This window comes from Bolinopsis microptera, chromosome 13 (genome assembly GCF_026151205.1).
Source record: "Bolinopsis microptera isolate Bmic1 chromosome 13, MBARI_Bmic_1.0, whole genome shotgun sequence".
NCBI classification, from domain to species: Eukaryota; Metazoa; Ctenophora; class Tentaculata; order Lobata; family Bolinopsidae; genus Bolinopsis; species Bolinopsis microptera.
The window spans coordinates 12,144,803-12,158,517 of record NC_087084.1 but is presented as its reverse complement, the minus strand read 5'-3'; the positions used below and the strand labels follow the sequence as shown (position 1 = coordinate 12,158,517).

At 36.9% G+C, this 13,715-nt stretch overlaps 1 protein-coding gene across 6 annotated transcripts in view; it reads right to left on the bottom strand.

Moving 5' to 3' along the window:
- Positions 1-13,715, bottom strand: part of LOC134825089 (cilium assembly protein DZIP1L-like) — a 51,666-nt gene that overhangs the window by 34,447 nt on the left and 3,504 nt on the right. For 3 of the 6 annotated variants that reach the window (XM_063837219.1, XM_063837220.1, XM_063837225.1), the window contains exons 2-8: positions 6,827-6,975; positions 6,504-6,641; positions 5,911-6,012; positions 5,196-5,332; positions 3,293-3,389; positions 1,950-2,072; positions 14-98 (exon numbers count right to left, since the gene is read on the bottom strand). In XM_063837219.1, the coding sequence (XP_063693289.1) occupies positions 14-98; positions 1,950-2,072; positions 3,293-3,389; positions 5,196-5,332; positions 5,911-6,012; positions 6,504-6,641; positions 6,827-6,975 (831 nt within the window). Of the gene's footprint in view, positions 1-13; positions 99-1,949; positions 2,073-3,292; positions 3,390-5,195; positions 5,333-5,910; positions 6,013-6,288; positions 6,299-6,380; positions 6,398-6,421; positions 6,435-6,503; positions 6,642-6,826; positions 6,976-13,715 lie in introns of those variants that run through there. The other 3 variants (XM_063837223.1, XM_063837221.1, XM_063837222.1) reach the window with 3 other exon arrangements.

Below are 13,715 nucleotides of genomic sequence, written 5' to 3'. Positions count from 1 at the left end.
CAATTTCACCTACCTTTCTTTGCCTCTACCAAAGCTAGCTCGGCTATTCGTTTCTCTTCAAGCGCGTCAGATGCCTCTTTCAGATAGATTTCCTTAACCTGAGCGGGAAACGCATCATTAGCATAATAAAAGACCGTAATATCAATACTTAAAATACGACACGTAACGAATCCAGGAAACTCATTAATACGTCAACATATTTCCGACTCATTTCTGAAGTGTGCTTTAATTTTAAGCCAGTTGCTTACGTTTGCACGGAATACAGCTTTTATTTTCTAAGAAATATGCCTCATATAGAAATTATTCCGTTTATAAATAGTCTGGTTGGTTTATGTGGACAGGTACAATTCATTAAAATAGATTTGGAATACGACTTATTATATGCGGAAGAATTTTAAATCTAGATACAGGTTTTTGACGATGATAAATTTATCAATACACATTACATCCCTACTTGACTAAGTTGAGTATATAATGTACTGCCAGTTGTGTAAATAGAATTGAGCCCATGAAAATAGACTATAGACTATATACCCACTATAGTTGATAACATGAACAGTCTAGACCATAGTCAACGATCTAAGTAGACTTTAAGACTTTAGTTGATGATAGCAGACAACAGTTGATGATAGTATTTAACTATCAGATTTTGTGTTGAACTGTTGAACTGTTGAAGTGTGAATTGAACATTCAACGTGAATATTTGCAAAAAATACCCCAACTTCAAGAATGTTTCGATTTGTATCAAGTAAAAGCATTCCAGGAAAACCAAATCTTCATGGTTCATTTAAATTTGGCATATAACGTTGACATATCGTAACTGCTTCTGAGTAAAGACATGTAAAACTATGTCGGAATTCTGTACAGGAAGCAGAATTATTCCGTTATAAATAGTAGATTAGTACAGTGACATGGTAATTGAAACTTACTTCTAATGACACAGTAATTAAACCCAGTCAATTAACTAATGAAGAATACTCTGCTCTTCTCGCATGATACTATTCAATTATACGCTTAAGATCTGTTCGTGAAAGTAACGTTTCGCCGGAAATGTAAGCAATATATGCTAGCAAGGGTTAATTTATAATTAGCATCTTTACGCACATTAATCAAAGATTTAGCGTACGTAACGGGTAGTAAGGTCAAAGCATGCGGCTATAGGAGAATTCCTCAAATAACTGGGATGTTAGTATTGGTAATGCTGTACGGTGACGACTGACGGTGGTCATGTTAAGATGACGTGATACAGCATGGTGTACCACGTGACATATAAAGGTTACAGAATCAACAGAATCTTCTCTAGTAAAACATTGATAGTCCAGTCGTTTACGTACACAGTCTGCAAACCTTCAGACTGTGCTGGAACTTAGCACTTAGCACTTAGCATTTAGCACTTAGCACTTAGTATTTAGCACTTCCTCATGGTTAATTAATGAAAAAAAAGCAAGGAGCAAAAGAATTATATCGAGGATCATCCTTGGCCTTGCCTATTTGTCGATCTCATGACCATCGCAAACCTATTCTTTTGATCTTTGCCAACCCAATTTGTGAGATACCCCAATTTTTTCTTGATTTGTACTAACTCATTTTAGTTTTTTATGGGCAAATGTCTCCTTGCTTTTTTCGACAGTTTTAACCATGAGAAAGGTCTGAAAGTTTTTAATCTTGTTTAATGACCCTTCAATGTGCTCAACTTACAGAAAACATAATTTTCTCTCGGAAAATATGGAAGGCAATCCTGACAGCCATTATCCTCTACGAATGAGTTGATCAACTTATCGGCCAATCTACTGGCAAACAAACCAAGAATCATTGCATCAAATTGACTAACAGACTATTAATTGTAACGATTAAATGATCATCATGATACTAACAGCTCAGTAACCAGTAAGTAACCAGTAAGTAACCATCTCAGTAACCAGTAAGTAACCTAAATTAAATCAGCTTACCTTCTCAATCTCCTGAGCACATCTCTCCTCAGTCTCCTTAGACCAGGTCTTGTGAGCTACTTCCTGTTGTATCTGCTGTTGTAATGTTGAGTCTCGCAGTGTCTCCGCCTTCGCTCCTCTCTCCTGTAAATTAGCGGCTAATTAATCAATTAATTAACTCGTTAAATAATTAAGTGAATAAGAAATGATTTAGTCAATCATTAATTATCAGTTATTTTAGTAATTTCAGCCAGTTTTCATGAAATTGGGAGCTAATGAATAAATGTTGACCACCAAAACGTACCCAATTTTTACAGAACATATTTTGATTTTTTAAAACTGCAAGTTCACCATGCCGACAGTGACTTTCACACCACAATTTCAAACATTGTTTAATGAAAACGTTAACAGTTCACAGCTCCACCGCGGGACCTTTGATCGAGACTTTAAAATTATTTGTACTTAGTACCGTACCATAACGTACCAGGTGATTTGCGTAACCCCGATGGTTAATATTAAAAAGTAACTTTTAATAGACTTTCCTATTTCGGTAGAGCACAGCAAGGCCGACCAAGACAAAGCTACTTGTCTATGTTACTGAAGGAAGTTGGGACAAACTCTAAAGAGGAACTGCGAACCCTGATGCGGGACAGGGATATATGGAGGGGATTATCTGGCGTATGTCAGACATAGTTCCGCCATAGTAGTAGTAGTATTTCGAAAGTGTTTGAAATACCCTATTTAAGTTATATATTTATACGCAATGAAACTACCGGACTACGATGTATGGGGACTTGCCACCCCATGGCAACATTAAAATATATCGACTCTGTTACATCGTTTCCTCAAACTATTTGCCATAAGTATATAGTCGTGTTGAAACTATTAAAACGTTTATATATACCACTTGTAATGCGAAAGAAAACGTCATGTCTAAATTCACGAGAGCTCTTGTTATCCAAATCAAGAAGACATGAGTTTCACAGTGCTAATTTTGGCGGGAAAGAAAGGTGACGACATGTCAAATTATAGATAATATCCGTCAAATGAATATCAATTTGTTTAGTGAATCATCAAGTGTTGGCAGAAAATTGACAGTCGGTCATTTTAGACAAAGCGGAATTCACATTGCCCAGACTTGGGAATTACTACAGACTCATGAAGTTGGGTTTTTACATCGTGTTCTTAATCAGAATAAAACTTAAACATGGACCACTGAAAGTGACATAAGATATTGAACAATATGGTGGATTTTAATGTAGCGACAACCTGGTCATGTGACCCAATTAGTGACCCAATTAGTGACCCAATTAGTGACCCAATTAGTGACCCAATTAGTGACCCAATTAGTGACCCCATTTTACCTGAGCTCCTTTCAGCTGCTCCTCTAGACTCATGTACTTCTCCTTCAGGGTCTGCAGCTCCTTTTCCAGCTCCTCATTTGCTATCCGCAACTTGTCCCTGTAAACAATAAAATGTTAAGTTTCAGTCAAATAGTAGCTTTCATTTCTATTGGATAGTTCTCATAATTATAATTAAATAATTATAATTAAATAATTAAATGTGTACCAGAGAGTGTTACTTAGCAAATGGCAAATAGCAATGGATACTCGTGATTTTAGTGGTGTGTTAATGAAATGGTGTATGGAATGGAAAAAGGAAAGAGAAAGGAAATTACTGGAAAAAGATCATGAGATCTTATGAAAAAACTGCTTAATACTTTAATAGATTTGCTTCGGTTGAATATCTAGGAGTTAAGTTAGTCTGGAAACGTGACAACAATGTTCGTTATATTTCGGTAGTTATAATAGTATGTATTTTCTGGACGTGTTACAACAAACACGTGTTTCTTCTTGAAATCTCTAAAAGAGACCGTCATACTTTGTACGTGTAACTAATAATAGAAACGTTAGGTACTAGAACTTTCCTTTCAGAAGCTCCTGCCACCAAACAATCTGTCCATTTATTCTTCCCCATGTGTACGTGTCCACCAACTAAACAAAAATGAGACCAAAAACACAAATATTTCCGGGTCTAAGGACAAGCAAACACCAAACTACTGTGACAAAACGTAATCCCATATCATACTAACAACAACTCGCTAGAACACTAATGTTCTAATGTCCTACGTTATTATAACACAGACAAAATATTATGATGAGCTTAAAACACACAAAAAATGTTAGCAGTTTTCTATGACACATGCAACTCTGACTGTATAACATGATAGCTTCTTTTTACTAATAAGAGACGTAAAACGATACCTGAACAAGTCTTTAAAGACTCTAAAACTCTACACTCGGCACCTCTGTATTCAGCTAATTTAATGAGAGATATGTAAAGGTGGATTAATTAATCGATTTGATGAGAATATGTAATTAGATTTTAATGAAGATGAAGTGAGAGCAGTATTTTGGATTTAACAATGACTTGTCGAGTGATTAACAGGGTAATTTGGGTTACTTTATTGCTGTTATATAAGGGGGCCCCTATATTATACCAACGGTTTAAAACCAGACTGAAATGTAATCATTTCAATCATCAAATTAGTTTGTGCAATCCGGATATTTCTCTCCAAAATGCAAAACAACGACAGGTTTGGGCAATTAGAGCAAAATTGTAGAAAATAGCCATCTCTGCTTCCTTTTTTTGTTATTTTCTCTAAAAATAAGCGTTGCGGTTCGTTTGCACTCATCTGAAAGTCTCTACGATCATACAGTCATACTCGTACCCAAAGTTAGGCACGCTGCCACGCCCATAATGGTTTTTAGTGATTTTCTCGAAGGTTAAAGATTCATAATATTATGAAAATCTTGTAATTAAATTTAAATAATATGCAGATTCGGCTTCGTTTAAGTTCATCCAGACGTCTCTAGAACTTTCAGAAGCTGAGATAACAACTCATCGCGAATATTGGGTGTGGCCCCCTGGGTTATGCCCATGATAAAAAATGTTTGCTCTGGGTTTTTGTTTGGTATTTCAAAACTTAGTGAAGGTCTGTGCAAAGTTCCAGAAGTATCAAGGAATTTGCAGGTTTGGTGCCGATTATGTGCATAAATGACTGGATTATTTAGATACATGTCTCCATACTTTGCTGCATAATTAATAATAATGGGGTATTATAATTTTGATAGACTTTAATAAACTGTGTAATTTTAACATAAAGCAATTGAAATTAAGATATTACACCGATAACAATAAAATTAATAACACCCATTTTAACTAAATCAAAAATAAAATAAAACATGAACAAAAAAGGGAACTTACTCAGTATTCTGTACAGGTTGAGGCACAATACCATGTCGTCTCTCCAGGTGGGAAGCAAGGAAAGGAGCAGAGACGAATGCTTTCTCGCAGTGTGAGCACTTGTGGAAGCCGTTAACTCCTGTAGTGTTCAACATACTCTGAAATAGACAGGGGGTTATTGGTAAATATTATATAGTGTCAGTGGAATGTACATCATGTGTAGCTTTAATTAAGGTGGATGCCTGTTTTCAAGCTATAGGAGTATAAGAAGGCAGGAGGGCCGAAGGTGTTACCAGAGATAAGATAGCACGATTCAATTTCTAGCGTATCATACAGAAGTGTCGACTGATAACAATTATATCAGCATTTGAAACTGATATGATATCGATATTTCATGTTATTTAATCGAAAGAACGATATGATCAGCTGGTGTTAAAAGGTGTTAAAAGGTGTTATAAAGGTGTTATAAAGGTGTTATGAAGATGAATAAAGGATCAGGAGAGTACTTAGAGCTTGGCTTGTTTAAAAGATATTAATTGCTGGTGTGAAAGCAGTGGTTTAAAACTGTTATATAACAGTCATAATACTATCAGATCTGCAATATATCAGCACATTTCTACAGTAGTTTTTACCTCACATTAACCTCATATTTACCTAGTGTTTACCTTATGTTTACTTAGAGTTTACCTTATGTTTAATTAGCGTTTACCTCACATTAACGTCACATTCAACCAACCTGGTAAACAGCTATCATCTTCTTTCTCTTTCTACTCTCTTTCTTACAATCCGTCAGCTCTTTCTGTTTCACTTCCAATTTGTCTTTCACTTCATTTCGAAACTGAAAATACCACGTTATTATTACATTTTTTATTTCTCTTTTTAAAAATCAACACTTTGGTAACTCGAACTTTAATTATGACATGGTGCTACGTGTTAATAAATTAGGTACTAAACCAGTAACTTCAAGAATAAATAAATCTAAAAACTATATCTCAGCCGCTAGAAACACCCCGCTACAACCTCTAAATTCAATATGAAAGCACTGAAAGCACAATATTCCAGGCCGGTTTTACATGACATAACTAAGAAACAGAGCGCAAATTAATCGTCCTACCCTCATTGCCTCCCTGATTTTAGCCTATATATACTGTACAGTGTACTTACCCTCATTGCCTCCCTGCGTTTAGCCTCTATAGTTGTACTTACCCTCATTGCTTCCCTGAGTTTAGCCTCTGTAGTGTACTTACCCTCATTGCCTCCCTGAGTTTAGCCTCTATAGTGTACTTACCCTCATTGCTTCCCTGAGTTTAGCCTCAATAGTGTACTTACCCTCATTGCTTCCCTGAGTTTAGACTCCAGTTCCACGGTACCATGTGACAAGTACTCCTGACAGTGTAGCAGGTACTCTATAGTGTACTGGCCTAGCTTGTACAGCTTGATAAAATCATCGTCTACCTCCACGAAGTCCTGTGGAATTTTGTTTAATTAATTTACTATTATATTATTTATTATTTAATTAATCAAAACAGTAGACACATGGCACATGTAAGCTGTAAATATTTTTATAAATATACTCTGAAATTGATCCTCCAGTCGAACAACATAGGATCAATAATGATAGGATCTGATTTGAAACTAGTATAACTACTGACCTGACTGTTAGTGTCGCAGAAAGCCACGTTCATTATATTAGCCTGCAGAGCTTGGTAGTCCAGTTCTCTCGTTATCTTATCAACGTCCACATTGGCCAGCAGCTTCCAGTCTACTTTCCTGTAGCGCTTCCTGAACTGGAACTGCACACCTGAGAGGGGGGGGGGGGGCTATCTTTATATCTGGTTAATTGTATAATAATCAATTAACTAATTAATTATTAATTAATTGTATAATATCTGACAAAGATCCAATCATACAGGAGGTATAGCTGATTATATCGCGCTGCTATAATAGCTGATATCGCACTGCTATTTCACGAGATTATGCAAATAAATGTACTAGTACAGTCTAGTCGTACAGTTGATGACAGAGATTTGCTACTATTAATCCTATCCTGAACGTTTCCATTACATTGTCTACATCCCTTTGCTTATCTAGAGTTGTCCACAAATTATTTTACTCTGCACAACTGCCAGACAAACTTTTCACACGTACCGCAGTTAATGTGTATAATAAGCCAGCCTGCCAGAAAGATAAAACTTTCACTGTATGCTGTAATGAGGGTACCGAGACCTTTGAATTATAAAATTTTGCAATCTGACGAATGAATATTGAATACCTACACGTACCTACTCAGACTAATCAGGTGTAAGTACCTGCATACTTCCTACATACTTCCTACTTACTTGACATGTAATGACAACGTAATGACAACGTAATGACAACGCGAAAACAGCTGCTGACGTATCGTGTCACGTACTCAGCCAATTTGGTACCCAAATCTATAAGGACACAATCCGCAGTACACAAACAAGGCAAGTAGGCATATTTTAAAAGTTTTAGTAACTGTCTATCGACTTATATTGTCAATTTGTGCGTGGTATCTGTCACAGCCCATTATATGTAAGATGGTAGTGTGAATTAGTGCAAATTAACTGTGTACTGGAACAGTGATTTACAGCTCTACAGAATACTCATTTATACTAAAATATGTAGGTTTTTAACAGCGGCCCACTCTACTGTAGAGGTACCTGGGGTTCTTCACTTCTTAAGACTGATTGTTTGATCAATGATTGAGGTATGGAGTTTTATCACGATAAGACTCTTATCTCCTCAAAGTACAGATATGTGATAGAAGATAAGATACGTACGGTATTGTCTAATGAAGCTGAAGGAATGTACTTAAAATCGAACCAGCCTAACAGGTTATTATATATTCTGATACACAGGCCATATACACGTGCAAAGGGGAGCTTGTCTTTTTGAAACTTTTCAAAGAAAATTATTTTTTGTATCATGTATGATAAAAATGTATAAATTAATACCCTGAATCGCTTCTCATTTTCCAAGAATATTCATTATAATAATAGTCGTCAGTTAACGACAGCCTCATTCTAATGTTTAATTCCCTCCCACTGCCTAACAAAAAGATAATAGATCAGCACACATCATCATCTAACAGTTATCTTCATTGTATTCAGACTTGATGTGTAAACACACGCAATAAGTAAACACATGTTTAAAAGGGGCGCGCCACGTGTTTACCACGTGTTTACCACGTGTTTACATACGTATTATTATATTATATCACGTACAAGGCCCAATGATTGTATTGTTTCAACACTGTAATATCATGATAAATATCGCGGCCAATTAACACGTAGCTTCTCTAAGAGCGGTCACAACAACACGAGGTTAACACACTGACTCACGGAGATACGTCACCTTGAAACTCTTAGATTACTACCTTAGTCGGTAATATTATGGGGGGAAAATTATGGGTGTTAAAAATATTAAATATGGACTGTTATAAATATGGTTCTTTGGCCCGAAAAGAACCAAATTAGACCCCCCCTAATATTACCGACTAAGGTACTTGCTTTATTATATTTGAGGGCATATTTTGATTGAATCATTCTACAAAATATTGAATTGAAAGAGTTGATGAACCACTCTAGTTTCGTCTGATGTGGAGGGAATGATCTTGCTTTAAAATTTTGGTAAACGTACTGGCCAGTATGTGTTAAATGTTACTGACAAGCAGTCAGAGGTGTAAAAGTGAGATCAGATATTCGTTACCAAGCCCTGTTTTACACTACTATACTACTATATACTTACTGTTTTACACTACTACTTGTAGAATGTAGAGCTTGCGTTAAAACTGCTTCACGTTTTAGAATGGACAGGATAGTAAGTAAATAAAACATTTGTTGATAGATTTAAACAGAAGATGGAATACTGGAATAGGCCGTCGATTTATGGGGTCAGAACTCGATGTTTAAAATGAATAAATAAATAAATATAAGGTATGTCTTTATATTTATTTACTAGATTTTATTTATAGTAACTATATAATTACTACAGTCTAGTAGTAGTCTATCCCTGTTATTTTAACACTGTGACTGTGAGTCCACTTTCTTCCCAACTCATTGTAACTTACAACAACTTAATTGAGTTAACAACACTTTGGTCTATTTATTTGTCATGTTTTGTCTAAATCGAGAAATATAAGAGAAACATCAAGATAGGGAAGCAACGTAGGCATACTTTTGTAGTAGTTGTACAGTAATGCTAAGGTAATGGGACTACTGCGGACCCTCTACCGGCCAAACCTTGTTAACAAAGCCGCAGTCAAGGTTCGGTGAACAGTAGTTAAAAGCATACTTTATTCATAAAGCTCTTTTTAAATGACAAGTTACCTCAAGAAATTTACCTTCACAGAACTTGGTTGAGGGTAAGGAGAATTCGTTCTCATTCAGCACCATTCTACCTTCTCATTCATCAGCTCTTATTTTGTCTTACTTAACATAAGGTGACAATATTATCAAGATAGGTCAAAAAAGAAAATCGGCGAGGAAATCATGTTTTTTGTCTGTTTTCAAACGAAATTTTCAGATCTTCTGATATAATAAGAAAAAAATACAAGATTTAACGAATTCAAACTGTAATCGTATATAAGACTGGGGGGGTTGCAACGACCATTAATGACCATTAATGACCATTAATGACCATTAATGACCATTAATGACCATTAATGACAATGTCAGTTTTGTCAAAATTTCATCTACTGACATTAATGGTCATGTTTTTTCCGGCACTTCTTAGAGCGAAAAGGACGGACGCCTGCATCACTTAGACCCTACCTTAAGTTAACTAACTACAAGTATATGTTATTATTTTACATTTACAATTAGAGATTCGAAAGAGAAAACTTAGAATAGAATCTTCCGTGGTTAGGCAGACCTTCCAGAATATCACTTGAGTGGATTCCAGAGTGAGTTAGGGATTACATTTATTAAGTTCGAATGTAATGAAGAACAAATTTTGCGGCCACGGGATTTAAACCAGATAACAGTTGGTGACTTATAGTTATCAATAATAATAATTCAAAGTGAAACACAACAAAGTGAAACACAACATCTCTACCCTCCTGAACGACAATAAGGAACTAGTCACTGAACGGAAAGAACTCGCCAACATCCTTCAACAACAGTTCTGCTCCGTTTTCAGCGACCCTACCTGTCCCGACACAGCAGTCCCTACATTTGCGGTACCACCCCTTATCAGTAGAGACAATGACATTGTGTTAACACCTGATAGTATCATGGAAGCTATATCTGAAATTAAGCTAGACTCTGCCCCTGGACCCGATGGAATACCAGCTGGCAGCTATTCTTCTCAAAAGGTGTGCTACCAGCCTTAGTGTCCCGATTTATCTTATGTGGTCAGAGTCCATGTCATCTGGTATAGTGCCAAGCTTCTACAAGACGGGTTATGTTTCGCCACTATTCAAGAAAGGCAGTAGATGTGAAGCTGGAAACTACAGACCTGTCACTTTGACCTCCCATGTTGTAAAAGTGTATGAAAGAGTGGTAAGGAAACATATGGTGGAGTATTTGGAAGCCAACAGTCTCTTGACCGATAAGCAGCATGGTTTCAGAGCGAATAGGAGCTGCTTGACTCAAATGCTCGGCCATTTTGACGACATCTACGAAGGGTTTACTCGTGGTGAAGATACAGATTCTATATATCTGGATTACGCTAAGGCGTTCGATAAAGTCGACTTAAATCTTCTCATTCACAAGCTGAGAAAATATGGGTTTCATGGCAAGCTCATAGAGTGGATAAAGTCCTTTCTCTTTGATCGCGAACAAGTCGTGGTGCTTAATGGAGTTCACTCGGTTATCGCAAAGGTTTTAAGTGGTGTTCCCCAGGGAAGCGTTTTGGGGCCGCTTCTCTTTATCTTGTTCATCAATGATCTAGAACAAGTAGTGGACTCATCTAGGGTGAGTTTTTTCGCCGATGATACTAGAGTCTCCAAACAGATTGGCTGTTTTGAAGACTGTCAGTTGTTACAAGAAGATATCTATAAGATTCTTGACTGGTCACGTAGCAACAACATGAAGCTTCACGAGCAGAAGTTCGAGCTGTTAAATCACCTCCATAACAGTAAGAGCTCATTCCCCGAACTACCCTTCTTTGCCGAAACACTGCGTTACAAAGTATCCAGTCAGGACATACTTTATCCTGTCGAAAACGTCCGAGATCTTGGAGTTATGGTTTCAAGTGATCTTAGCTGGTCGACACACATCGGCAACATGGTACCCAAAGCAAGGAGGATCTTGGGTATTCAGTGTGTTCAAAACTCGCGACAAGACCGTAATGATTACTCTCTACAAGTCACTAGTAAGAAGCTTACTAGAGTATTGCTGCCCACTCTGGAGCCCTACCAAGGTGACTGAAATACAGCTGATAGAGGGGGTGCAAAGAACTTTCACCAGTCGTATTGGCGGTCTGCAACATCTCAACTATTGGGAAAGACTCGTACAGCTTAAATTGATGTCTCTACAGCGCAGACGGGAGAGGTATATCATCCTGATGATGTGGAAGATTCTCCATAATGTGGTACCAAACTGCTGTGATATCAAATTCAAGGTGACCCCAAGACACGGGGATGTAGCTGTCATACCCTCATTGTCAAAGTCAAGTTCCTTACGCAACCAGTCACTGTACGACAGGTCTTTTGCAGTTCAAGGACCGAAGCTGTGGAACAAAGTGCCTCACACAGTAAAGGCTGATTCATCCTTTGACACATCAGTAAAGGGCAATTTAGGAGTATCAGATCGTATCAATAGTAAAATAACAATCAATAATAAAATAATAATAACACGGGTATTAAAATTAAATACTTCGTTCCCGTTCTTATATCATATCAAGATTTATATTTTAGCCAAATCATTATGCTAGTCGATTATATAGTAATTACACAGTAGATGAACTTATTCAACTTTAGCACTTCATAAAATACATCGTCATCAGTCTGAATCGGACAACAAAAAAGCTGATCTTTTCCTAGGATTAGATAGAACAATTCGTTTACAGTTCAATACTCTGCCTTCGGCAGTTTTGACCCAAAATCGAGCACTGTCATCATGATAGGGACAAATTGATGCGGCAGGAATTCGTCTAGATCTGCAGTTGCCCTTTTTTGAAGCAGAGACACTCATTGATAAGATGGTACCGAGGCAACGAAGGGGACGTTTAGCCTTTTTTGGAACAAAGGTAGCACTTAATGAGTCGCCCTTTCGAATTGTTCGACGTTGACAGGGCTTAGAAGAATTTTTGCAGCCCGGTTGGTATGGCACAGAACCCTCGAAACAGCCGGTACCAAAAAATTTCGATCTCCGACTTTTATTTCCAAACATCGTCTTACCAAAATTACAGAACTTCGTAATAGCGGTGTTTTTGTTCATTTTCTTGTTTTTTATAGTAACTAAGTCATGAAGATCCTTGTCTTCACTTTCACTATCTGGTGCGACGAAATCTGACTCACTATCAGAATTTCAATTATTTAATGACCATTAATGACCATTAATGACCATTAATGACCATTAATGACCATTAATGACCATTAATGACCATTAATGACAATGTCAGTTTTGACAAAATTCCATCTACTGACATTAATGGTCGTTGCAACCCCCCCATAAGACTTTAAAAACACTAATTGTACTCCAACAAAGTACTTAAAAATTAATAAACGAGATCAGACTGAGCACACAAACTACACAACCTACACAAACTACACAAACTACACGATACACACAAACTACACGATACACAAACTACACGATACACACAAACTACACAAACTACACAAACTACACAAACACAACTGCAATCTAAATTCATGAGCCTCCAATTCACTCTACAATCTACAGTACTACGGAACTTTAGAACAATCGTTTAAACCTCGTTTACTCATAATGGGTTGCGCACTGCATAATGTACTGGTATCAGTAACAAGGAGCTACAGCTAGGGAGCTGGTGATAGTGTGAAAGGTAGTTGGCAGCTCCTCACTGTACATTTCACACAAAAACTGCTTATTATACAGTGCATGTTGAATGAAATTATATACATGTGTACAATGTACATTGTACACAATACATTTAGAGCACATTAGTCGGAATGTACAGGACATGTGTAAGTAACTTCATGGGAACAGTTCATATTGTTGAAATGTGAGTTCCATTAGAAATTACGCAGCATTTCACTGTACAACAATTTAACTTAAATTTCCAATCTGTGTCCTATCAAAGAAAGCTACAAAAATGTAGAGATGTAGATTTTAATTATAATACACGTTGGGTAGATTGTAGTAGGAATGCAGGTTTGAGCGGAAGAAGCACGACCACAGACAATGAACTACCCCCACATACAACTATTTACAACGCCGCAGAAGAAAAAGAAATGCCTGCAATTTACACCTAATTACAGAACTACACACATGTCCGGTGGAACACCTAACATATCAATTCAGACAACTGTGCTCCTGCCTAATTCCTACTGATTCATGTGCCAGTTACCATGTCTTGTTTTTGTAAGGT